The 27,317-nt window shown below is 43.9% G+C and overlaps 1 protein-coding gene and 1 long non-coding RNA gene across 10 annotated transcripts in view; one reads left to right on the top strand and one right to left on the bottom strand.

Moving 5' to 3' along the window:
* SEPTIN9 (septin 9) overlaps nt 1-25,016 on the top strand; it is a 207,953-nt gene extending 182,937 nt beyond the window's left edge. For all 8 annotated transcript variants that reach the window (XM_083428472.1, XM_083428475.1, XM_083428474.1 and 5 more), the window contains 8 exons: nt 5,832-5,960; nt 6,224-6,305; nt 8,425-8,562; nt 15,716-15,833; nt 17,378-17,473; nt 18,382-18,478; nt 20,745-20,796; nt 21,723-25,016. In XM_083428472.1, coding sequence (XP_083284598.1) covers nt 5,832-5,960; nt 6,224-6,305; nt 8,425-8,562; nt 15,716-15,833; nt 17,378-17,473; nt 18,382-18,478; nt 20,745-20,796; nt 21,723-21,861 — 851 coding nt within the window. In that variant the 3' untranslated portion in view covers nt 21,862-25,016. The remainder of the gene's footprint in view (nt 1-5,831; nt 5,961-6,223; nt 6,306-8,424; nt 8,563-15,715; nt 15,834-17,377; nt 17,474-18,381; nt 18,479-20,744; nt 20,797-21,722) is intronic.
* On the bottom strand, nt 8,692-16,367 carry LOC310672021. Of its 2 annotated transcripts, none has more exons than XR_014508347.1 (2): nt 15,863-16,367; nt 8,692-14,056 (listed from the first exon to the last, which is right to left on the bottom strand). It is a non-coding gene; the product is annotated as an uncharacterized lncRNA (long non-coding RNA). The 2 variants fall into 2 exon arrangements; XR_014508348.1 differs by lacking the exon at nt 15,863-16,367 and adding an exon at nt 15,628-15,719.
* Nucleotides 25,017-27,317: the final 2,301 nt, after the last annotated feature.

Genomic DNA, 27,317 nt, shown 5'->3' on the forward strand with positions numbered 1-27,317 from the left:
TTTGACTCTTGTTGCTGCAGCCAGAATAGCTTTATTGCATTTGTCATTGATTGTTTCGGACTGCTAAATCATACCCCTGGAAAAAAAGGCACCCACTGGAAAAATTGCCCTATCGCCTGCTGATACATTGATGAATTGGTTGGGACCATCAATCCTTCTCTACCTCCCCTATTCTCCTCTCCAGAAAGTACTCTGATTTCTTCTAGTGTCCCAGCCATTTCAGCTGGTTGGTGATGATGAGGGCGGTGTTGCTTGCTGAAGTTTTGCAAGCGATAAGTAGCCCTACAGGGGCTTATTTCCATTTTTAGGACTAAATGTGACCTCACTGCAGGTTCTTTGTTTACAATTGGATTCTCTGATGGTTTGGGAAGAAGTGGCATGGAAGACTTGCAACAGAAGGCTGTGCTGCAAATCTGTGTTGCTTACTTAAAACACAAATTAGTGCATTCTTGGTTCCTGCTCAGTGTTGTGTGTGTATATGAGAGAGAGAAAGAGAGGTCTGTGTAGTCACAAAGTGGGAGGTATGAGTGTTACTAGGGAAGACACCAGCTTATCCCTAACCCTTCTGAACATCTAGACACAACATTTTTGCATACACTATCTCGCAGTTGATCTATGAATCCCAGCTTGGAGGAAATGCCTACTGTATTCTCTCATGCTTAGGAAAAAGGGATGTGTTTTCCTTCCACCTGACAGCCACTCACTTCTCATAACTCTGGGGAAAAGGTGGGGCTCATTGCCTTTATGAAGTTCACTGGGCACAGTTCTAATATTTCTTGCTTTGTCAGATCTTCCTCTGTGATGATGTCACTCCTCTTGTGCTCTGTCCACACTTGGGAATTAAGAGGCTGTCAGTTCTGAAGGACAGTGCAAAGAAGAACGCTTTCATTTTTCACAATCCCGGAACTCTTCTTGTGAAGTGCCAACTTCTAATTAATTGGCCGGAAGGAACAAAAAAATGACACATTATTCAAGTGCTGTAATTAGAATGACACCAGGGGGAGCTGGCATTACTTTTGAGTCTGGGCTGACTGCCTGCCAGCTGGACTGGCTTCTACAGTATATGAAAGAATTATTCTGGAATTCTGAATGAGAGAATGGGCTGGATTTATAGCATTGCCGAGTTTATGGCATTAAGCAAAAGTGGTGCATAGGTCGCAGGTTCAGAAAGGAAGGGGGGAAATCACATAATTAAGACTAACTGCCAATCAGTCTGCTTCATATTCTAGCCTTCTGTGTCACTGCTATTTCAAGGGATAGGAAGGAACTCAATTGCCTCTAGTTATGGCAAGCTGTGGTGAGTCAAAGATGAAGCATGTGACCTGCTTAAGAAGGCTAGTAGTCCAACCCCAGGTGTGCAAAAGGACAATGTAACATGAGTCCTAATGTATGGCTGCAGTGAAGCCTCAGGGAGATTTTCTCTGTATAAAAGCTAGTTCTGACATTTAATCTATTAGTCATGCTGAACTTATTGTGTGCACACATGTCTTGTGTACATGAGAAGTCCAGCAAAATGCACAGAGACGCATCGAGCAATTCTGTGTTAGTCTGCCTTTGCACATGGCTTGACTTCCTGTTGGGAGTTCCAGCTGCAGGGGAACAAGCCATGCTGCTTTGATTTGTCTGGTTATTTGTCCATCTAGCCTAGTATTGTCTACTCTTGACTTGCAGCAGTTCTCCAGGGTCATAGGAAGGGGTCTTTCATGTCACCAGCCACCTGGCTCGTGTTGTGGAGATGTTCCTCCTGCTGTAAGATGGAGAAGAGAGACATATCAGCAGGAAACCTCCAGAATTTAGTGGTGGATATTCAACAGCATGTAGCACCTTTGGTGTTACCCCCAGATTTGTAGGATAAGTGAATGCACACAAACTTTAATCAATTGGTTGCCTAAAGCCAAATTTTACTCAACAAAAGCAAAGTGCTAATTTTCAAACCTAAATAAAGTTTTGAACGTTAGTAAGGTTTCCTGCTCTTCTCAGCTCCCTGACCAAACTCAGCCCACTTACCAAGTCAATACTTGCTTCTATGTGCCTTCATGCTAGGATTTTTTAAATAATAGGTGTGCATTCTTTGGGGGATTTTATTACAGTTTGTATTTATGTTATTTTAACCCATATTTAGCCCCAGCTATGGGCTTAAGATGGTAGCTGCAAACAAACTGAGGTAGTTAGATTTTATTTTGAATTAAAAGCACAGGGTTCTGTCCCAAAGTCCTCACTGAATGAATTGAATGGAAACAAATATTTGAATTTTTAAAGAGTACTGTGTTTCATCTCCTAGCAATGGCTTGGTGTGCAGGTTTGGCTGAGCCAACTCGAAACGTTTAGGAAGTGAAGCGTTCAGTTTGGGATTTTTCTGTCTTTATTTGTGGTTTGATGCAGACAGAGCCAGGAATAAATCTGCTTCCCTTGTTTCTTCCGAGACCCATAAAATAACCATTCCTGTTCACACAGCAGCTTGACTGTACCCCTGGAAGACTGAGTTGGATTCACTCCAGTGTGTGTATTTGTGCATATGTGGATATTTTGCAGAATCAACAAAATGGCCTGCTGAATTAAAACTGCAGCATTTCCCTGGGGCTGTTATTTATTTATTTTCAGCCTTGTAAATTTACGTGCATCTGCTCTGTGGCAAATATATCTGGAGTAGATGTATACCAATCCCAGACAACTCAAGTTATCTGGGATTTCTCTTTCCTTGGTTTGCAAGCTGCCTGTCTTGCAATTCACTCTCGAGTTGGGTAGAAATATGAAAACTGGCTACTCCACACAGTCAATCTTGTGCTGTGGCTTATCCTTAGAGAAATCTCTCTGAAAGAATTAGAGTTTCACTGGCTCTTTAGGATGAATGTTTGCAGCTATCAGTTCACACGGTGGGCATATACCCTTAACATGAAAAGAACAAAGACATTATGAAGCTGAATTTATCGTAATAGATACTACGAAGGGAGTTGCTGCTGAGGAAAAGAAAAATGATTAATGCAGCTCTAAGGTTGGCCAACCTTTGTTTCCTAGTCTTTTCATCTCTTTTCTTTGCAACAGAAAGCCCATTCATAGTCCCTAATACAATGAATTCAGGTTCATAATGTCTTTGTTCCTTCTGCATTAAATGTATGCCTCCCATGTGAACTGATATGCCTCGCCTTGTATGTTATCTGCAATTAGCAATTTAACAGAGGAGAATTCTGAGGTCTTGGCTGTAGAGATCATAAGCATGGTGGTCTCTTGAGTGTGACCTCGAAATAGGTCCCACTGATTTAAACGACTTGACTTCTGAATAGGCATGCATAGGATTGCACTGTCAGTAAATGCCTCTATTGTTCAGTAATCCCTTTTGCCTTGCATCTCTTCCAACTTCCTGTCTGCTCCTAGATGAAACCAATCCAGCAATTCTGGATTGTTTCCCCTCTTTAACAGTTAAATAAAACTCTGTCTGGTCAGCTTTAAATATCTTCCATTTACGTGGTTGCCTGGAAACTCAACCAGATGTTTATAATTGGGGGGGGGTGTCCCCTCCCCATGTTTTTTTCTACAGCAGAAGGGTAGCCAATGTGGTGTTCGCCACATATTGTTGGACTCCAATTAACATCAGATAGTCAGGAATGATGGGAGCTGTCATTCAATAAGCTTTAGAGCCCACCATGTTGACTTCCTCTGTTGTATATCATGATTGGGTTTGTTTTTTTTTAAAGCACCCCTCTAAATCTAGTGCTATGAAACAGGACGTGAAAGGCCGATTGGTACAGTAATGGCAGTACTTTGGTTCATACCATTAGTTCCATATACTCATTCCATATGGTGCTTGCATTTGTTTTTTTGTAGGGTGGGTGGGTTACTCATCCCTAGTGCTAGTCCATTTGCTTCTCACCAGCATTTTTCTTTTTATTCACCAGCTCATATTTCCAAGCCAACCAGAGCAGCACAGGAGATCAGCATTTGCTAATCCATTGCTCTGTTGATGACCCTTCTACTTATTTATTTATTTTTCATGTCACTTATAAATCGCTTCCCATGTGGCACCCCAAAGTGACTCTCAATACAATAAAAAACATATTTAGAACAATAGTACATTTAAAAACAGTCAAAACCATCACATATATAAAAACCATCTGAAACACTACATATATGAAATCTAATAGAGGTACCAACTGGGATTTTTTAAATTAAAAAAAAAATCAATTTAAAAGGCTTACTGAAAGAGGAACCAGATAATTAGGTAGTCTATGGCCATCAGATATTTTTGACTGTGTTTGTCCCATAGTGACGGTAGTATAAAATATCTGGAGGGCACCAGGTGGGGGAAATCTGCTTTAGGAAATAAGCTATGGCAGCACATTCTGATTTATTTCTTGCTTTTAGACCATGAGTATGAAGTGAAGTCAGGAAGGGTTAGGTAGGCATTAGGTAAACTGTTTTAAAATGCCTCTGCAGGGGCCTCCCATTTTGGTATTTAAAAGTAGCTGCAGTGATCCCTTGTGACTGTGCGTTCTCCCTATGTAGACTCCCCATGTAGACTAACCACTTGTGAGAATCCTTTGCAACAGCCCTTATCTAAGTAAGACTTACTCAAGTGTTTCCTCCATTGCCTTTTCTTTCTTTCTTTCTTTCTTTCTTTCTTTCTTTCTTTCTTTCTTTCTTTCTTTCTTTTTCTTTCCCTTTCTGCCTGTTAGAAATTTGACCTGAATTTGGGACTGTGGGAGATGGCTACAGTATATTTCCAGTACCACCTATAAGTGTTTTAGTTTAATACTGGGTTATTGCTATCCATTGATAGTTTTCAGAAATATGGCCCCATTCTCTCTCTCCTTTGTAGCAGCTGTATTTATAATGCAAATTGTTCGACTAAAGAATGGAAAACAATGTGTGGCTAGATCAGAGGTCATTTTGAAACCTTGAGGATGGAGTCAGGTTTTTTTCTTGACTGAGAAGAAAGCTAATTGCTCTTAGAACGGAGATGTGTTCATTTCCCCCCCCCCCTCTTCCATACATATCAAAGTGAACTCAGTGTCCACATTCTGACAGAAATGGAGCCACATGGAGTCACTGAAAAGCAAGATGGAGCTGTCAGCATGCTTTTTTCTCAGGGTGGGGGTGGGGGTGTAGCCAAGGTTGGACACCAGGAACCAGGGAATGCTGGGTATCAGTTGGAAAGCAATAATTGAAAGGAAATCTCATTGAAGCAGACCTCTTTCACTTAGCTGGCGGGAAACCTGCTACTGGGAGAAAGCCAACTTGAAGTGGTTCACAAGAACCTCTACAGAACGTATTCTGAGCTTGACAGAAAATGGGCCCGGGCCAAATTTTAGCTTTGTAAACTACAGCAATTAAAAGAAAGAAACCAAATTTGCAGGAAAAGTGAAGGGCGGAAATCAAACATGTTATGAACAAATGTATTTTTTATTTTGATTTCTATTGGCTGAATGAAAGGTGACTCAATTTTTGTTTCTTCATAAATTTTAGCTTCTTTTGTGCATGCTGGGGAAAATTAAAAGAAGGGAGTTGTTTAGCAAGCTAATTTGCAGATCCAGTTGAAATTCAGATGGTTTGTTTTGTACACAGCATCAAACATAACATATTCCCAAAAGCCTTTTATTGTGGGAGCAGCTGATCTTTCTCAGCCAAAGAGGGCAAAATCAACATGATTAGATTTGCTGCAGCCAATAGCTGAGGCATGGTTCTCATTCTCTCTCTCTCTCTCTCTCTCTCTCTCTCTCTCTCTCTCTCTCTGTGTGTGTGTCTCAATGAACACAGTTTGAATTTGTACTGTGGGGGTGATGTAAATAGTGAAACAGAAGGGTTTTCTGATATTTGTGCCTCCTGTTGCCTTTCAGGTCAGAGTGGCCTGGGAAAATCTACTCTAATCAACACCCTCTTCAAATCCAAAATCAGTCGCAAATCTGTGCAGCCAAGTCCTGAAGAGCGCATTCCCAAGACGATTGAAATCAAGTCAATCACACATGGTGAGCCTTTCCAAGAGATCATGGGGTTGCTTTGGGGGGAGATGGGGATGTTGAAGAACAGCCAGTCAAGAGGCAGGGAAGCAGGGCCAAGGGGACTGTTCAACTGGCTCACTAGGGTATAAAATTTCTGAAACATCTGTAAGTTCTGTGACCCTTTTCAGCTCTGATGTCAATGTGTATCTGAAGGGATCCCCCCCCCCCCACCAATTGCATTCATCCTAGGATGATATTTTCTTGCCTACCTTCTTTGCATTCTGTTTCAGATATTGAAGAAAAGGGTGTTCGTATGAAACTCACTGTCATTGACACCCCTGGATTTGGAGACCACATCAACAATGAGAATTGGTGAGTAGCTATCAAACAAGAAACTCTCCAGGCCACTGCTCATGGAGAGGCTGGAAGGGAGGATAAGGGGTGGGTGGGAGGCTTTTCAGTAGACTGCATTAAGCTGGCAGTTAAGGTAGTGGGGGGGGTGCATGTTTGTGTGGACTCTATGCAGCATCACTTTAACAAGGTCTGCCTTGGGTTTTAGTTGACTGGTGCAAAAAAGTTATCCTATTGGGCTGATTGTGTTTCTGGACTATGAAGTATATGGAAGGAATAATTCAATCTTGGTAAAAATAGTGGTGGTATCTTGATGTTAGAGAGAAAAGATTTTATCTTCACTGGTTGCTTCCGAAGGAGATGTTCTTCCCATTTGGGAAGAGAGTTAGATTACTCAGCTTTTCCCCATTTTACGGAGGCAGAACTGGTGAGGGAGAAATTCTTCCAGGATTCTCTAGAGGGTTCTCATAACTAGCAAATATGCTAAGACAAAGCTGTACAGGCTTGGAACTTTGCAAGTGCCTACTCCTGAGGATCATCTTCCTAATTAAGTTTCTCAAGGGACAGCTGTGATAGATTTATTCCTGTGATGCCCTGATGCATCGCTAAACTAGGGTCATATCTGTGCTCTGTGTGGCTTATATGGGTAGGGGAAGTATAGTTGAAAGAATGCATAATCACATTTTTAACTACTTTGTAAGTGATGTGGAGTGTCAAATGGTGTCAACTTTCAAAAGTCAAAATGGTTAAACCTTCCCAAATGCAGCTAATGCAAATCAGCTTCAGATCTCATCCCTAAACCACAATTCTGTAAGCAAACAGAGCAGAGCAAAGGGAGCAGAAGATCACAGGGAGAGATGCCCCCCTAAGAACACACAATGTTGTTTATGTGCTGCTGCAGAACAAAGGCCCTAATGCAGAATGCACTGCCATGCATAGGAAGCGACGAGGAAATTGTGCATGCAAACCCAGGGAACAGCTGTGCTGCGTCTGAACCAAAGATAGGCTGTCTAACTGCCTGCTGATCCACTGAAGGCAATCTGTGAGAAAAGGCTAGGGAGGGAATGTGCCTCACTAGGAAACCTGCCGTACGATGATGGAAGTTGGCATGTTTGCCAGTGATCTCATGTTATTTGGGATAGCAGATCCAAAGGAGACCGCTAAGAATTCCAGACTTCTTAATTGTGTGCAAAGTAGTAACAGATGACATTCAATATTAGTAAGTACAAAGTAAGAAACATTAAAACAAGGAGTCGAAGTTATACATGTTTGGCGAAAGCCTTGGCTGCAGGGGTGAAAAGGGCAAATATAATGGGAGGAATCCAGCGTCTTCTGATCACCCTGTCAGTGCAAGCTTTTCTGCTTGCTGGACAGAATAATCTCCCCTCCCCTTGCACCTTGTTCTGGGGGAGGCATAGGAGGAGGAGGAGGAGGGAAGAAAGCCCTCTTGCACTAGCAGGAGCCTTTGCACGGATCTCTGCTAGTGCACAGGGTTAGTTGAATATTAGGAATGTTCAGAGAAGGGAATGAAAATAAAATAGTAACTACTTGGTTGTGTATCTTTTCCCAGGATTGGGAAAAGTTTGTGGATTTTGAAACTATTATTTTACAGTGGAAAAGATAGCTTCTCTTGAGAGGCTGAATGGTTCTTGTTTCTGTCAAAGTCTATTTCTGATCAGGTTTTAGATTTGCTTTTTTCTTCTTACAACTCTTCAAATGCCAACACTGATCATTCCATGGATTTCTGTCTTGACAAAAAGACATAGGCTGTTATGTGGTGGGAGATGCTTCAGCCGCCTTCCAGTTCTTACGTATTTTCTTCTGAGCTCTGATATTCAGAAAGTGGGCTCAAGAGCTCTCCAAGTCATGGGGAACCTGGAACACATACATATAACTCCTGCTCCAGGGTGACCATGGATTTCACCCAGAGCATGTAGAAGATTCTATTTAAAGTATATGGATTTGGTCAGGTCCCTACACTAACCCCTTCCCCATTTCAGTCCTCACATGATTTCATTGATACTTGTTTCCATCTAAGTGCATTTAGCAGCATGGAAAGATTGTATGTGTGTGTAGTCTGAATAATCGTGCACAGACATAGTTTCTTTTATTTCACACATGGCATTTTCCCCTTGCACAGTTGGCAACCCATTATGAAGTTCATCAATGATCAATATGAGAAGTACCTCCAGGAAGAGCTTAATATTAACCGGAAGAAGCGGATACCAGATACCAGAGTCCACTGCTGTATATACTTCATCCCAGCCACCGGTCACTCGTACGTATCCTCCTTTTGGACTGCACCACCTCTCTGTCTCCAAGAGGAGCAGAGCAAATAAACCTCATGCCCCAGATTCTAGATACTTACTTGTCTGCTACTGACAAGTCCCCCCCTTTTTTGGGGGGGGTCTCCTTGACATTGGTTTCTTAGTACCTTTTTCTTTATGCTGAACTTTCTCAAACAGGGGTTCCTTTTGCAGCTCATGAGTCGGAACATTCATAGGGTGTGACGGTTAGAATATTGGGCTGTTTTGAGAGTCAGGTTCAAATCCTCGCTCACCTGTTTCTCAAGGTAACCTACTTCATAGGGGGGAAAGAGGGGGTACACCATCAACCAGAGCTTTCCAAACTCCGTGTCACGATATGTTAGTGTGTAGGTGTGTCAGCTGAATGCTCCCCGCGCTCCTCCCAGGGCTGGAAGGGATTTAGTTTAACCTCCAGTTTGCTTGTAAAACTGAATTACTGTGTCATGAAATGGTGCATGTCTAAAACGTGTGTCACCAACATGAAAAGTTTGGAAAGCTCTGCCATAAAACCTGGCAAACACTAACCTTTAGAGGAAGGAAGGGCAGGATAAAAAATAGATAAGAGATCATGAATGAAGACCAAATCCCACCAGTTGGTCCTGAGTCTTAATGTGAATAAATATTCTTATCTGGAACATGGCAAATGCTGGCAATAGTCAGTCCCTGGCTTCAAACAGGCCTTAAAACCCTGTTAGCACTATTTTGAGACACCCTTGTGCTCACACCCCTTTTCTGTTAGGGCTCTGCGATAGGTGCTGATTCCCAGCATGTAAAGGACCTGCTCCACACACTCACACACCTTCACTGGGAGTCAGTGTGTAAATCTACATTTCTCTTTCCCACGTATGTAGCCACTGAAACATTAGACTGCCCATCTAATGGCGCCCCGCAGCTTTCCTCTCGCCCTGCTGCTTGCATGGTAATCGGTGCCTAGAAGTCTGCCTCATGTATTCCCCTTCTCCCAGGAACATGTGTTTCCAATATAGGAAATGGTTTTGAAGCTATGAGACACCCCATCACTGGCTTTCATGTCCCTGAAATTGCTTTTGGCTACAAGTAGTGTGATACCCCTGCTGGAGGTTAGAACTAGGTGTTCCCTTGGCAGCGGCCACAAACGGCTTGTTCTTGGGCTGTTGGTTTTCTTCACCAATGTCAAAATGGATGTCTTGGGTTTTTTATATCATTGTGTGGGTTTTTTATCGTTGTGTTTTGAGTTGAGGACACAGACCTAGGGATGGGTGAGAATGTGTTTCTGAATGAACTTGAGTTGCAGCCTAGCTGGCAGGTTATGAGTGGGGGGTGGGGGTGAGGAGCAGAAGAAAAACCTTAGTGAGGGACAGTAAGAAATCACATAGAGAACTCTGGATCTCCTGATAGTTCTCAGTGCACTAGAACTTCTTTAGCATGGCGTATCAACCCACTTCAGTGGCTGCAGTTTGGTGACTGAAACTAGTTGTAACAAGGCTTTCCAATGGGAATGATAATACATCTCACTTTCCCTTAACCAGTGTGGTGTAGTGGTTAAGAGCGGTAGATTCGTAATCTGGGGAACCGGGTTCGCGTCTCCGCTCCTCCACATGCAGCTGTTGGGTGACCTTGGGCCAGTCACACTTCTTTGAAGCCTCTCAGCCCCACTCACCTCACAGAGTGTTTGTTGTGGGGGAAAGGAGAATTTTAACCACTTTGAGACTCCTTTGGGTAGTGATAAAGCAGGATATCAAATCCAAACTCTCTAACCTGCCTGCTTCATTATCATGGAATACTAGTTTGGCACAGTCTGCTTGATACCCAATATAATTCTATATTCCTGTGGGTTCAGAAGGGTGTGTGTGTGTGTGTGTGCGTGTGTGCACGCGCTGGTAGGTGGAAGACTCAGCTTGCCTGTAGATAGGTCTTCATTCTTTACAATCCTGCTTCCCTCCCACCCTTTCCTCAAGAGACCTAAGGCTGCTTCTGTTACTTTTTAGTCATACAGAGATGTGTGTTGCTTGCATGTGTGTATTTTGCTGCCAGCCTATCCACGTCTGCCATGTTGTGAAATCTCCCCAAATATTTTCATAATTGAGGGAATTAGAAGCTTGCTCCTCTCCACCTGTACCAGGGATGGGTCTCCAATTGATGCACACCATATGCAAAATCTATAGCTGGAATAGCTCAGTCAGTAGAGCATGAGACTCTTAATCTCAGGGTTGTGAGTTCAAGCCCCATGTGGGGTAAAAGATTCCTACACTGCAGGGGGTTGGACTAGATGACCCTCGCAGTTCCTTCCAACTCTGAGAGTCTATGAAATGCATACTTAACTTACCCTGTTAATGACAGAGGATCCAGTTGCTCCACAGTTCTATTTGCTGTCAGGTTGTTCTTGGTTGGTAAATGTCATAGATGCTCCTGCACAGGGGTTGCTCACTAATCTGTGAAGTTTTTCTGGGCAGACACCTAATGATGATTGGGCCGCTTGCCATATTCCTTTAGTTTGGAGTGTGAGAAGTGCATTTATTCTAATTAAGAGACACATGGCCGTGGTTATGCTGCATAATCCAGAACCCAACACCATATGCAGACTCCACTGGATCTCACACTTCAAAAACTAAAAGCTTATAGCCTCAGAGTTGTGGAGAGAAGCATGGAAATATCTGAGCAATATCATGGAAATATCATGTGATTCATGATGGTGTCCATGAAGTAGGAGAGATTTTCATGGGTCTTCCCCAGTCAGGAAACCACTGCAGGGAGAGAGGTGATGTGGATGGTAGGCATGCAGGCTTCCAGATACACAAAAGCCCCCAAACATGCCAATAAGCTCAAAATACGTCTTTGGTTTCTCCCTGTTCTAATTAAGCCACCCGTGGGTTTTGGCACCATCTCTCTGCAAAGCATGCATTTTTCACACGCTGCCTGTATTAGCATATTATACATCAAACCTCAGTGCCTTTGAGACATGAGGCCAGCTTGCACTGAGCACTGCTTTCTGGGATGATGGAATTTGGATTAAATTCAATTCAGCTGAAGTCTATTTTTCTTTTTTCTTTTCTTTTTTGCAATAGTCATAAATATTTATCATATACTGAGACAGGCGAGAACTGGGAAAGCTCAGAGTGGCTTTTACGAGCCTTTTGAATCCCTTGCTCCAGTCTGTAAGCCAGAGCTATTGTCCCATCTCATTACAGCCCTAGTTTGACGGATTGCCTGCCCCTATCTCAAAACCGTCTACCAGCATTTGTGAAAGCTTCTCATTTTTAGCTTGTTCTAAAGTAGAACTTTTGTGCAAATCATCTGATGACTTCCCCGTCCTCTTGTAGCTGAGCTGTGCATCTGTGTTTCATATATATCAGGACGGGCCATTCTGAATGAGCAAGACTTGAGACCAGTCTGATGTTCCCTAGCCTTTTTTTCCAACAGGACAGTAAAACTCATTTTTAAAGGGCTGAGTTATTTTATACTGGAGTGGAGGGAAGGAGTGGCCAAGGTAGTAACATTGCAAACACTCCCCACCTTATAAATTCACCATCAGGCTCTGTTTTGACATCTGGAAAATCCAAGCGGTTGTGAATCAGGACACCTTCTTAACTCTGCAGCTCTACTGATGCTTGCTCCAGTACTCTGTATTTCTTTCTTTCTTTCTCTCTCTCTCCCTCTTCTCTTGCTTTGCACAGCTCACAAAGCCAAACTCTGGTTTACTAGGACTATGCAAATGCACAAGCTCCTAGAGGGGAGTTTGCAGCTGTTTTGCTCCTCTCTGGGCACATAGTTAAGCCATGCTTTGGCTTAGTGTGCCATTTGTACTGGGGCTCATTGTTAACTATGAGCTTCAACAAAGAACAAATCTTGGGTAGGGGAAATATGGAAAACTTGCCCACAAGCCAGATCAGGTTTTTATTTATTTAACAAAATTTATAAACTGTTTGATGGTTAGAGAACCTAACCATCTGCTGACTTAAGTGTGTCATCCAAACTAAGCCACCGTGTGTTTGTGTTACAAGCTTCACATCAGACTGTAGAGGCTGAGTTGACTCTGTGATTTCCTGATGTGGATGCTGATTTGTGAAACAGTACCATGATATACAGGAACTTCTTGTCATCCTCTGTGCTCATAACTTCACTATGTGGTAAAGGGCTTGATTCTATGTCTGGAGGACAGCTTGTGTTGTGCCTTTTGGTGGATGGTGCGACATGTTTTCAGACACTGCCTGCTTCAGAGCAAAGGGATAAATGAAAACCAAAGCTGTGAGTCAGAGCTGAGTATCTAGTCTGGTGTGACACTGACTGTGAATCCATCTGCACAAATTGTATCATCACTAAAAACCATTAAAAGCATTATAGCATTATAATTATATAAAAAACATATTCAGCATCTTGACTAAAAGATGCTGAATAAAAGTGCAAAATTTAAGTGGTTTTAGTAGGTCATAAAAGAGCAAGTGACCATCTTAACTAGAACATCCCGTGTCACTGTGGTGCACCTGCACATACCTTTTAAATACAGGACTAAGTCATGCTGAATACAGTCACAATAGGGAGAATTCAATGCCATGATGTGTGGACTGTTCCTTCATCAAGCAAGCTGACACATGTGTGTCAGCTTGCTTGATGAAGTGATCCCCTGTGCACTATTCTGTGGGTTTTCCTGACCTCTCAAGGCAATTGGGGGGCATGCAAAGAGAAAAGAGAGGGGAAAGCCCCCAGTGTGTTAAGTCAAAGCCCTTGCACAGGGCTTCTGCTTATGGGGTTTGTTGTGTGAATCCCACTCATAGTTAACAACTTAGCTGCTTCTGCATCCTTTTTATGAGAGAGTGGCCTGGACAAGTGGCATCTCTCACCTTTTCTTCTGATGGCAGTACCACCTGCTTGGAAGATAATAGCTTTGGTAGACCCTGCCCAACCCTGCAGAACACTCTACTGTTCTACCTTCTGTGTTCACACTCACACATCCCCTGAGTTTTCCTGCTACATAACATGCATAAATAAAAGGGTGCATTGTGAGTCTTTTTCATCATGGTGATGAGGTTAGAAACAAATACTAGCAGTACTTATTTAGAAGATTTATAACCCACCTTTCACCCTCGGAATACTCAGGGTGCACTGTGACATTTAGCATAAAATACAAAATCCTGTGATGAAACAACCAGCAGAATCCTTTCAGGTACCTAAGGCTCATTTTAAATGGGCCAAGGTTTCTAAATTGGGTGCATCTCCTCAGCAAGCAGCCTCCTCTCTGGTATCCCACACTTGCCTCATGTGGCAGGCTGACACTGGGACCTTCATACTCACCTGCCCAACTCTACTCTTTCCAGGCTCTCACAATTCTCTGGCTTCTCTGCTTGTCATCCGTGTGTGTGCGTGTGTGTGCATGTAGAAGATGCTCAGTACTGTCATCATCTCCTTGAGCTCTTCATTCTAACAGGCTCTGTTCTTCTGCTAGCGGCTTTTACCTCCCTTGGCAAAGTGTGCCAGGCCACGTGCAGAAACCTTGCAGGCCAAAAAGATAAAAATAAAAATCCTATCAAAATTCTCATGTTCCTCTTTTTTTTCTGGAGGAGGGCAGGGGAATATATCTGCACACACCCCCAAGCCAGGAGGCAAACTGGTAGGACTAGTAGAGAAAGCAGCTTAGCCCTTGCGGCCAGGATTTGAGCCTTTGCCCAGCTAGACTGGTGTTGATGCAAACTCAGGTTTAATTTGGTCCTGACTACCCTGCTGAGTGCAGAGCAGAGTAATAGTGCTGTGGAGCCGTGAAGCTGCTTAACTTGCTTTCAGGATTAATGCAAAAAACAAAGCACACTTTCTTTTTGTGGGTCATTGGTATGAAATGGCTACTCCCTGTAAACAGGCAGACCCAGCCAAGATATTTTGGAAAGCTGGTGGTGTGTGTGTGCGTGCACTTTTGGTCTGCTAAGCATTTGGCATTGTGTTCGTTGGCAAAAACAATCCCTAATTAGGAAGGCTTCTAGGAGCTGAAATTCTTGGGCCTTCTGTTTCTGCTGATTCCTGCACAGTGAGGGTGCTTCACACATGTTGATTTTTCCTGTTTGGATTACCACTCCCATAGATCACCCCGCGCCCCCAAAAGCTCTTATGCAATGTATGGTCAATCATAAGTGACAGATGTGCCTGTGGTGTGGGTGCACATAAGACAAAGAAAACAACATATTTGTCCCATGTAGCAATGATTAAAGCTACTCCACCCGACAATCCACCTCCATATTTTTCTGCAAATGAATATGGCATGTAGCAAATTCCTAACCCATAATGCTCACAGTTTGTTTGTCCATCACATTTATTCTTGCCTCTTGCCACTCAGTGGCATACAAAGGGGTTAACCCTGTTTTTTCCTCTTAGTAACCCTGCAGAGTAGGCTGGGCTGAGAGAATGACTTGAACCTGTCATGCCAAGAAGCATCCATCATGCATACACTAGCAGGATTTATAGCTGCATATAAGGTGGAGAGAAATGTAATCTGTCTTGAGACTTAGGGCCAAATTAGCGAAAACACACTTCTTTTTCAAAAAAGTAAACAGCTGGTGTGAGGGGTCCAATTGGGATGGGGCGGGGCTTTAACCCTTTGTCCTCAATATAGTCCTGGTCTGGGACAACTAGTCCATCTAGCAACAATGTCTATGTCTAAAATGTTTAAATGTGTTCAGGTGTCGTTTGCTATCACTTGCTCTTTGTCTGTTGCAATTGTCATATATCTGTTGGTGGCAATTGCCACAAATGCTTCCAGGAAAACCACCCTGTGATGTACGCCTCACAGACAGGCACTGTCTGGCACACCTGGTCATGAAGGCCTGCTTGATAACCAGCAGCCTAAGTGATCAACTTACAGTAACCAAATAGTGGTTCCAGCCCCCATTTGGTTACTGTTGTCCTATTGAGAACGTAGTCATGTTAGAGGCAAGAGGATACCTGGCTGGTGGGGCAGAAGGACCAGAGCCTTCACCCACCTCCACTTCACACCCTAGATCAGCTGTTGGCCTCCTGAGTATCACACAGAGCGAATTGCTTCTTTGTGGCATTTCAGTGCTTCTAGAAAGGCCTACTGTCAGTTGGGAAGGGAAGTGGAATGTCATATGTCTCAGCATCTTCGTCTCCTTTTTGTTTTAAGAAGTCCTTTCATCTTGCTTTTAGCCTCCGGCCGCTGGACATTGAATTCATGAGGCGCCTGAGCAAAGTGGTCAACATTGTGCCTGTCATCGCCAAAGCAGACACATTAACGCTAGAGGAGAGGGACTACTTCAAGCAAAGGGTAAGAGGGATGGTGCCTTCTTCTCTGACCTTTCTGAGGATCTCTTGTCCTCTCCTGCAGCTTCCCCTGTGCAGGTCTCTGAATCCCAGTCGCTGGCTAGGAGCCCAGCACATTCCTCGGGCTGCAGCTCAGAGCAATCTTGCATGGTGAGAGGAAAGGCCTTCATTGATCTCCAAGCCATTGCACGTATTTCTCTTGGCTTGGCCTCTCTCTGTGTGGAGAAGGAATAAATTCAATTTCCCATTCTGATTCTTTTTCCTTCTGCCAATCTTTCTCCTGGATTTTAAAGACAGTCCAGGCCTGCTGTCCAAATGGCTACAGAAATGTACCATCAACCCCCTGCTTTTTCCACCTAACTCTGCAACATATGCCCAGCCATGTGAATAATAACTTAAGAGGTGTATATGCTCCTCTCACCCTGCTCTGGCTACTTATCGTTCTATCTTCCACTGCTACCTTTTGACCCAGTAACTGGAAATTAACTGCTGGATTTCTCCTTGTACAGTCGTATCTTGGCTCCAAAACAAATCGGCTCCCAAATGATCGAAATCCGGAAGAGAGTGTTCCAGTTTTCAAACAATATTTAGAAGCTTTGGTTTCCAAATGTTTTGGAAGTTGAACAGACCTCTGGAACGGATTCTGTTCGAGTTCCAAGGTACGACTGTAGTAGGAAATTGAGGGCATGGGTCAATTTCCAACCATTGTTGCCCTTGGAGCAAGAGCAGCAGTAAAACATCAGTTTGTGAAGCTGCATTAAGCAGCATGGATCAAGGAGATGTACCAAAAATGTCACCCTCAAACTTTAATGCTCCTTAGAACTGCACTGCACTTAGTATTTAATACTGTATCTCCACCTTCTCCAACCTAGTGTCATTTAACCAAGAGCTGTACACTGCAGGGTATATGCAAGATCCTGGACTCTGCTTTTCATACAGAACAGGGACTGGAGAGCTTGAGGCTCTGCAGATGCTGTTGGACTCCAAACTCCCACAAGTCCATGTCAGCATGGCCAGTGGGGCTTGGAGTTGGAAGGGCACAGGTTGGGAAAAGCCAATTTATCTAGTCAACTATCTAGTTGTTGTTGTTGTTGTTTATTTACGATAAGGAAGGAACCCTTCCTTGGAACCCAAGGCGCTGTCCATCAGTTTCCCAAGTCTTTTCCCAGATGCTGATCAGAACTCAGGCACCCTTACCGTTGGTAAGGTTTCTACATCATGGGCCTCAAACCATGGCATCAGTTGGCTTGATGAAGAACATGGCCACATACTGCAATTCCCATCTGCTCCAGTTTGAGGACTCCACTGTTGGAGCAGTGTGCCTCTGAATACCAGATGCTGTAAAGTGGGCTCAGGTCCATCTTCCTGGCTTCCTATGGGCATCTGGGCATCCACTGTGAGATTGGGGTGCTAGACTAGGTGGGCCAGTGGCCTGATCCAGCAATGGTGTATTTACATTCTTATGATAGCTTTTTCAATAAAGGTATTTTATTAGCATTTCTGACTAACCACAGGCTTCTTCTGTTCCCTGCATTGTTTTCCCCACAGATCACAGCAGATCTCCTTGCCAATGGCATTGATGTCTACCCACAGAAACAGTTTGATGAGGACTCTGAAGACCGACTAATAAATGAGAAATTTAGAGTAAGTGAGCGGGTCATGCCTTGACTTGTTTAGCATTTGCTCGAAGGCAAACAGAGCCTAAAGCATCCTTCTCAATGGTCATTTGTCAAGGAAAAGAATACTTAAGTGAAAAGTCAGTTTTGCCTGTGAAATTCTCAAAATCGCTCATCTCTCATGAGCCGGTGTCCAGGAGAGGCTTGCCTAGTTTGGCTGGGTGACCCTCTTAACCTGTTTCACAGGCTCAGAAGAGCTAAAGTGGATGTTGGAACTCTCTGAAATAAAGGAGTATGTGGTGGTGATAGTGGTGGTGGGGTAACAGGAATTACCGTATTTTTCGTCCTATAGGGCGCACCGGCCCATAGGACGCACCTCGGTTTTTTTTGGGGGGGGGAATGAATAAAAAAAAAAATCCCCCCCCCAGCTGCGGCTGCCGCCCCAAGCCTCGCGCACCCGGCGGGACCTCCCGCCAGGCGCGCAAGGCTTACGGACACTAGTCCGAAGCACGGGGAGTCCTCCGGAGGGCTCCCCGTGCTTCGGGAGGCAAGCTGCCACCCCAAGCCTCGCGCACTCGGCGGGACCTCCTGTCGGGCGCGCAAGGCTTGTGGACACTCGCCCGAAGCACGGGGAGTCCTCCGGAGGGCTCTCTGTGCTTCGGGCGGCAAGCTGCCGCCCCAAGCCTCGCGTGCTCGGCGGGACCTCCTGAAGCGTGGAGAGCAAGAGGTGTCAGTGCGCACCGATGCCTCTCGCTCTCCAGGCTTCAGCGAAAGCCTGCATTCGCCCCATAGGACGCACACACATTTCCCCTTCATTTTTGGAGGGGAAAAGGTGCGTCCTATGGGGCGAAAAATACGGTAACACATTTCCGACTTAATGAAGAAGGGTTGGATTTCATGAGCCCCAATTTCTGACACTTTGCAATTTAACTGTAGGAAATGATTCCGTTTGCTGTGGTGGGCAGTGACCAGGAATACCAGATAAATGGAAGGCGAATTCTGGGAAGGAAAACGAAGTGGGGCACAATTGAAGGTAAGAGCTCTTTCTCCTGTCTCTTGCTTCCTAGTCATCTTTAAACTGTTAAGACTGCCAAAGAAACACCTTAGAGGCCCCTCCAGTCTCCTGGGCTGCAACAGCACCCCCCCCCACTGGCCATCAGTAGGGCTGTACAGAGCCCTGCTGATCTGCCCCAGGGACAATCTATGACAGTCCTATCCACCTTGGAGGCCCCTGGGGACACCTAACTTTTTCAGGATCCATTCCCTAAGAAATTTGAGGGAGCAGGACTCAGGGTTTGTTTGTTTTTAAAATAAAAAAGTTAAAATAGGATTTAAAAGTATGGTCAAGATGAGGACTGCACGAGATCAGATGCTCTTGCTTGCCAGCTGGCAAGCTGGAACATCTGATCCCACACAATGCTGCTCCTTTGTGAGCAGCTTCCCTGCACATGAGGGAAACAAACTGCTTGTGGAGGAGCAAGAGCCAGCACCCTGCAGCACTGGTTCCTCCCACCACTTGCAAGCTGGCAAGTGGGACTATTTGATCCTGTGCAGTCTTGCTCCTTTGCAAGTGGCTTCTCTTCATGCAAGTGAAGTTGCTCTGCTCATGAAGAAGTAGCGAATGGCACCGCTCAGGGTTGGTGCAGAAAAGCTGCTTCCAAAGCAGTGGCTGCACCCCCATAGGATTGATGTCTCTATTCAGCAGGGCAGAGGCATTGATCCTGCAAAGTCATCAGGGCGCCTGCAAAGACGCAGCCGCTGGTAGGGTAGGTCTCAGCCTTTTCCTACAGTTTTCCTGCCCTACCTGCCTTTTCTTCCTGCCTGATACTCTACCCCTGACAGCCAAGGGCCATCAAACCTGCCTCACAGCAATCTGTGGCTTGGGCGTTGGCCAAATCTGGTGCACAGCTCTACTGCCTCGTGACTGTGGCCTCCCCTGTAACTAAGACTAAGTGCATGCAAATTAAATAAGCACACATTGCCTCCCTATTTTATCCCTGCTTCTGCTTCTCTCTATTTTTCCTTTGTGGTGCCCCTGTGTTGAATTTTAGGCTGTAAACCTCTTGGACCAACCCTGTGTACTGATGATGCCATATAAATACTAAGGATTTAATTCATGCTAAATATAGGATCTTAATACAACTGAAATCTGGGAGAGTATATTTGGCAGGCAGGAGATATTTGTTTATTATGGAAGCCACTTTGAGAGAGCTTTACTCTTAAATATTTGAAATGAAATGAAAGTCATGGACCTTAGGCCAGGCTGCTGAGAAAAGCCCCTTTAACTGTTAGATTTGGGTGGGGAATTAGTAAACTGCGCAAGTGCACCGTATGATGAAAACCACAAGTCCAGAGCCTTGTGAGCCTGCTTTGCCCCAGACCCTGTAGATTATTAAACATGGGCAGAGTCAGTTACAGATACTCAGGTACCTTTTGGAATATGCAAGAGTATCTCATATACTTCAGTTACTACAGCTACTCTTGACTACTCCACAAGCTTTTCATGGGGTGTCTGAATGGCGCTCATAGATCACCACAGTTTGAGAAACGTGTGATTTCCTACTGGAAATGTTTGTGTGTTCCCTCAAAATTGCCTCTACCATGTCAACTGCAACATCAAATGATTCCCCTCCCCTGTGTTACTCCTTTTGTACATCTAGCGGCACAAGCTACACTTGTTTTGTTGCCACCTTTTTATTTCTGTGGGTTTCTCTGATTTGTGATTCTTTGGCTCCTTGGTTAGAAACATTTTTCTCAAAGCAGGATTTCTCTGAAAAGAAAGGCCTTCATTTTAAGCCTTCTGGTTCCCCCCTGTGGCCAATCCTTGGTAACTCATGGAATCAGTGAGGCCATCACAAAGCAGGGTCTTCTTGAACTCATGACACTTGCCTTGTTGCCGATATATAAATGATTGAGAGTGGGGACACTCTACACACACTCTGTAAAGAGAGAGTCCCAAGGCAACGCTGTTTAGACACTGTGAAGAACTTGTCCTGTTCCTCAAACCCAGGGGGTGAGGAACCGGTTGTCTTCCAGATGTTGTTAGACACCCAACTCCCATAACCCCTGACCTTTGGCCATGCTGGCAGGGGCTAATGAGAGCTGGGAGCCCAACAACATCTAGAGGGCACAGCTAGCCCTGTTCTAACCTATGCTAGATCTTCAAGGGCTACTATTGAGAATTTAAACTATGCTCCAGACACTTGCAAGTTCTTTGGGTATTGATGTGGTTTGTGAATCTGAAGTCTAGTGTGTATTGATTTTGTGCTCATATCAAGTATTGTATCCTTCTTTTACAGTTGAGAATACAACGCATTGTGAGTTCGCATACTTGCGGGATCTCTTGATCAGGTTGGTAACAGTTTCAAGGGAGAAAGAGGTGGGGGGGTGTTAATTCAAGATTCCTTAATTTTGTTTCTGCGATTTAAGAGTAGAGTATGTACAACTTTGTTTTGTGTGTGTGTGTGTGTGTGTATATATATATATACATACACACACACACACACACAAGTATTTCCACAGATGCACATGTGTGTAATATCTATTTATCTGAAGTAGCATTGCCAATGCATCCTGGATGCTACCACCCCACAGCTGGTACTGCTGCTAGTAAGTCATTTATTTATTTGTAAATAAAAGTATTTTTGCACCACCATATCATAAAATATCAGGGCAGTTTATACAACGTTTAAACATAAAACTCCCATAAAAACAATATAGGTAAGCATTAAAGTGACTGGCTAATAAAAAAAAACCCCACCTAAACAGCTGTAAAAGCTTGTCAGCATAAAGGTCATCAATGGATGCCTGAAAAAAGCGAGTCTGCATGCCAAATCTCTGTTGGAAAAGTGTTCCAGCAATACCATGTGCCCAACTCCTGGTTGAGGCCAGTTGTCCCTCTGTAACCTAGGAGGCAACTAGCAGGGATGATCTCAGTGAACCAGTTGGGATATGAGGGCTCAGGCGGCTATTAAGGTATCCTGGTCTACTATACTTACTTCCCATGGCAGCACTCAGCTGTCCTGTTATAGGAATCTGACAAAGGGAGACTGTCTGGGTCAATCTACCCCAGTGCTGTCCATTCTAACTAGCAGCAGAGTTTCAGGCGGGGGTCTGCCAAAGCTACTGAAGACGTCAAGAACAGCATCTCAGATTTTGCATCTGCAAGGCACTGCTTTTACAGCCCTTCTCCGTTGCATTCCTGTGTCAAGCTGTTGTTGATTTTATTTCCAACATCAGAAAGATCTCTTTTTAATCCTCTCTCCTCCTTCCCGTAGGACACACATGCAAAACATCAAGGACATTACCAGCAGCATCCATTTTGAAGCCTACAGAGTCAAACGCTTGAATGAAGGCCAGAATATGCTCTCCAATGGCGTAGCTGACAAAGAGGAGTTGGTGGCCAATGAAATGTAACACTCCATGCCTAAGCAAGGACCCAGCCTGCTCTCTTCCTCTCCCCCTCCTGCCCCACACTTTTCTTTTCGTTAAAAAAAAAAAAAAAAAACAAAACCCAAGAAAAACCCCATATAAACTCTATGCCACTGTTGTTTTCCCCTCTCCGCCAACAGTACCCAAGCTGCTGACATTAACTGACCAAATAACAGTACTTTTCTGTAATAAATGTAGTGTCTTTCTCTTTTCTAGTGTCTGTGATGTGAAACATCTATTCTGTTCTTCTGTGTAGGCTGTAGTTACTGATCCCTAGGGAGGGGATGAGGTTGAGAGGGAACCTCAACAGGATATGCATTGGTTTGATGATTTACTTTAGTTGTGGCCTCCTTGCCATAGATAGGTCCTTTACTGTGATAGGTGAGTGTCCCTTTCTTGAAACACTGGGGGAGCTCCTACTAAGGCTGAGATGGACCTTGTTAGAAAGCACAGACTGACCCCCCCCTCCCCTGTCCCCTTTGGTCAATTGGGAGGTGAACTGTAAGTTTCATAGACAGCTGCCCTAGTGTTGAAGTTGAATGTGATACCTTGTGTTGTGCCATGAGTTGAAGCTATTAAGTTATGGGGCACTGGGCTGCGTGAAAGAGAGAAGAAGGTGCCGCACATTCCATATCCCATCCATGCAGTTTCACCTCCAGTTAAAGCAACAAAAGTTGCAATCCTGACCAGGTGAGGTTGATCTGGATGAGGAAGCTTTCATTAGCAACTTGGTTGATACAGGCCTGGTGAGGCACTGATAGATGCTGGGTCAGACATGCCACCAAAGCATCTCTCCCCCCCCCCCCCCCAATATGAAAGTGAGAGAGAAAAGAGAGGTGTTTCTGTCTGCCTTCTTTGTTTCAGTGGTTTAAGTCTATGGTAATCTTCCTCTTGAGCCACTTGATTTCCTAGTGCCAAAGGTTTACTGTTCTGTAAACCAGAGTGGGAAGGGGGAAAGCATTGTGTGTTTGTTTTTAGTGTGTCTGTACGTGTGTTTGTGTTCCTCTCTCTTTTGTATCTTATCTCCACCCATTTCAAGTGAAGATTTTCATGACCTAGATAAAAGTTTTTTAACGTGAGGGTAGAGTGAATGGAGTATTAGCAGAAGGCACAATTCCACCCAGCACTATGCACATCTTACTCCCTGCATGTCTGATCTATATTCCCTTTCCTTTTTAAAAAAGCCAGCAATAATAGGGAGCCAGCTTGCTCACTGGAGAAAAGGAGGTGGTCTACTATGGGATCAAATGTAAGTCACCTTGATTCTTAGGACATTCCTCTCCTCCCCAATCCCCCTGTCCCTTTAATCTCAGCTGAATAGAGTTCAATCCTTCGAGCTCTTGTTTTAACCATTATTTAAAATGTTAGAGAGGCTATGGGGTGTGTGTCTTCCTGGCTGTTTCTCATTGTGCAGCTTTGTGTGTGTATAACTTTTCTAACTATCTGTGGCTAAAATTCCTTAGGTCTGCACATATAGATGTGCCATGCATGCAAAAAGGGATAGGGAACCTGTAACCCTGAAGATGCTGTTGCTCAAACCCCAGCTCCCATCATCCCTGAGCAATGGCCAAGCAACAACATCTGCAGAGCCACAGGTTCTCCACCCCCTGCTCTGTACTAAATGCTGAGCCCCGGGATCTTGCATGCATTCTGCAGTAATGCTTGGCCCTTGGTTAAGCACACAGCTTAATCTAAGATTGTCAATTTACACGATACACTTTTCCAGATGATCTCTGTGCTTGAGGGCGGTTGTGAGGTAGGGACCATGTGGAAGCTATTTGCCCCATCAGCTGGTCCGAATACTTGAGGTCCTATGCCTACTTTCCATGCCACATTTTAATATTGAATCAGAGTTGTGCCAGTTGCTCAAAGGGTTCTTTTTAACATTGATTTCATTCGAATACTTTAGTCAGTCTTAACTCTAGTGGTCAGGCGACTAAACTCTGACAAACCCAGAAGTTGGTTCATTTGTGCAACTTCTGGGTTTGTCAGAGGAAACATCTCTTTACAGAGAAAGGGGGAAAGAACTGCTTGCTAAACACTTACCCGATTTGGAGGGGCAGAGGCCATGTTCACAGTTATGGAAATCTAGCCAAGAGAACCAGCAGTCACAGCTTTCTCTTCCTCAGACAGCAAATCTTAAGTAGCCAGCTCTATAGAATCACCTCCTCTTGTGCCATGTGCAGAAGACTCTCATCACAGCTCCTTTTCCAAAGTGGAAAGCTCTGAGCCATGCTGCCCTCTTGTGGAGCTGCAAAGAACAGAACGGGCATGCTGATTCCTGGCTTTCAGAAAAGGCAAATGATAAGTTTTCATCTTGCTCTCACTGGCACTGATGTAGCCCACTCTCAGCATGCCTAAGGGGAATGCTTCACACTTTAACACACAGCACACAGGGATCTCAGCCAGTGGCCACTTTGTCTTGAATGTCCTTAGGATGCAAGCCTACAAACTGACTCTAACCAAGACTTCCCATGAGCTTACTTGCTGCTTCCACAGTGTTCCCTGACAAGTGCTTTCCTTTATGACTCAAAAACTCTGTCAGGCATTTAGTTCACTTGTTTTGCCCTCAATGGATGCATCTGCACATATTCTTTGCTCAGAGGCACTCATACGTTGTTGTTTTTGTGTTGCAAGTTAAATCTAAGCCTGCCATGTTAACTTTTTGTGTTGTGCCTCCCAAACGTAAAAATGAATAGACGGAGGACTCTTTACTGAGCTGTGTTAAGCTGAGGAAAATTATTTTTTTTACTTGCTGACTTGCTATATTTTAGCAAAATAAAAATTGTATTAACTAAAAATATATATATTTCAAGTGTTTAAGACTATGAAAAGGGTAATAGAGAATGTCTCTTGGTTTTTTTAGATGCACTTCAGCAACATAAAAATTAAAATGCATTGTATCTTGTTTGCCAATATCTCAGCCAGCGAAAGCAAGACAAAAATGGCTTTCTCCTTTTATATTGTACTTCGGGGCGGGGGGAGGTTTTACCGAATGAAACCAAAAAAATAAATCATCCAAATCTATTAAAAAATGGCCTTTTTGAGGATTGTATGCATTATGACAAATTTAGTTCTGTTTTGTATAAATAATAGTGTTTAATATGTATTTCCCAAAAATAAATGTTTCAAATGGAAAATGTCAGAAGGATTATTGTTGTCTTCGGAGCCAAAAGGTATATTTTGTGTAAGCTTTAGCTGGGAACTACGCTTTTGCCCAACTGCTCTCCCAGCTTCTAAAGGTTCTTTTGCAAATGGACCAAAAGATGCAACAAAAATAGGATGGTGAGAAAGATAGTAACTTATTTTGCAGAGATGCTTGAGCGTCTCTCCCCCTGCCCCCATCTTCAGTGCAGAAGCAGTACGGAAGATTGCCGTTCCTGAACTGATATTTTCAGGAATGGAATCTGACGGAATTGAGGCAAATAGTGGTGATGCAAGTTAAAAAGTAACCACTCACTCTACCACTTGATTGTAAAACAACAACACCCCAAAACCTTTAGGTGGTTTACAACATATGCAGATGAGGTCTTACCAACTGATCCTGGGAAAGGGATCTTGGGGTGGTAGTGGTGGTGAATAGTCCCATTAAAGGGTTGACCCAGTGCATGGCCGCTGTGAAAAAAACACGAATGCCATATTAAGGATTATTACAAAAAGGATCAAAAATATAACTCCATTATTGTAATGACTTATTAATTACAAACTTAGCACATATATTCATAGAATCATAGAGTTGGAAGAGACCACAAGGGCCATCGAGTCCAACCCCCTGCCAAGCAGGAAACACCATCAGAGCACTCCTGACATATGGTTGTCAAGCCCCTGCTTAAAGACCTCCAAAGAAGGAGACTCCACCACACTCCTTGGCAGCAAATTCCACTGTCGAACAGCTCTTACTTATTGGTCAAGAAGAAAACACAAAACACAATAAAATATGTTAAGCATACTATTGAATGTAAAATATTAAAAAAATGAGAATTATAAAATAATTAACACTGTAAAAAACAAGGTAGGGTGTTAAAATTAAGACAAACTTGGCATACCGTGTGCATTTCTAGTCACCTTGCCTCAAAAACGATACCATAGAATTGGAAAAGTTGCAGAAAAAGGCAACCTAAATTATCAAGATACTGAAGAAACTTCCAAATGTGGAAAGGTTTCAGCAGTTGGGGCTTTTCAGGTTAGAAAAATGGTGAGAGGAGGGACATGATAGAGGTGTATTAAATGAAACAAGGTATGGAATAAGTGGACAGAGAGGTTTTCCTCCCTTTCTCATACTTTTAGAGCCTGTGTTCAGTTGGCTCTACCACCTTCAGCCACAGCCCAAAAATAAATCTACCAATCTGGGCATCGCCAGCACAGTACAGTCATACCTTACTCCATATTTCTATGTAGTTTTGTCCTCCGGCCTGAGCCAGTAACAACAGGAGGAGGTGGAGCAGAACTCCACAGGAAGTGTATGAAGAGAGGCCAATACATTCCTCATCGCCATTCTGTAGGATCATCCTAGCAGCATGAGGCGAACAATTCGAGCATGGCCCCCAAACAGTTGTCAGTGACTACACTTAAAAACACTTCTGGGTTAATAAAAAACAAGGGATCCTGTGGCACCTTTAACAACTCACCCATTTTTTGTGGTGTAAGATTTCCTGGGCCATAGCCCATTGTATCACTTCAATGCTTTTAAAAACTGGGCTCTGACCCAAGAAAGCCTTTGCCACAATAAATCTGCTAGTCTTTAAGGGGCCAATTCTGACTTGGTTGATTTTTCTGCAGCAAACTAACATGGTTCCTCCCATCACCACCCTGCTCTGTATCTTCTTGAACTATGGTATCAAATGCTACCAAAAAACAAATTTTATCTTTTCGATCTTATTGTCTTAACATTTATATTGTTTTCCATAGTGTGGGTTGCAGACGGTAACAACATCTCCATCCTTCAAGACTGTGCATGTTTGCTGAGCCATTGGTGGGAGGAAGGCATATACCGTATTTTTTGCTCTATAAGACTCACCTTTTCCCTCCTAAAAAGTAAGGGGAAATGTGTGTGTGTCTTATGGAGCGAATGCAGGCTACACAGCTATCCCAGAAGCCAGAACAGCAAGAGGGATTGCTGCTTTCACTGCGCAGCGATCCCTCTTGCTGTTCTGGCTTCTGAGATTCAGAATATTTTGTTTCTTGTTTTCCTCCTCCAAAAACTAGGTGCGTCTTGTGGTCTGGTGCGTCTTATAGAGCGAAAAATACGGTATATAGATTTGACACTACTGCAATCCGTTTTAGGCTGAGACCTAGAGAAAGGCCGTAGCTCAGTGAGCAGGACCTAGCTCTGCTTTGCATGCAGGTTCAATCCCCAGCATATCCAGGTAGGACTAGGATAGACTCCTATCCGAAACCATGGACAGCCACTGGCAGCCAGTGGAGACCATACTGAGTTAGAC

This window comes from Podarcis tiliguerta (assembly GCF_965153285.1).
Source record: "Podarcis tiliguerta genome assembly, chromosome: 2".
In the NCBI taxonomy this organism is placed as follows: Eukaryota; Metazoa; Chordata; class Lepidosauria; order Squamata; family Lacertidae; genus Podarcis; species Podarcis tiliguerta.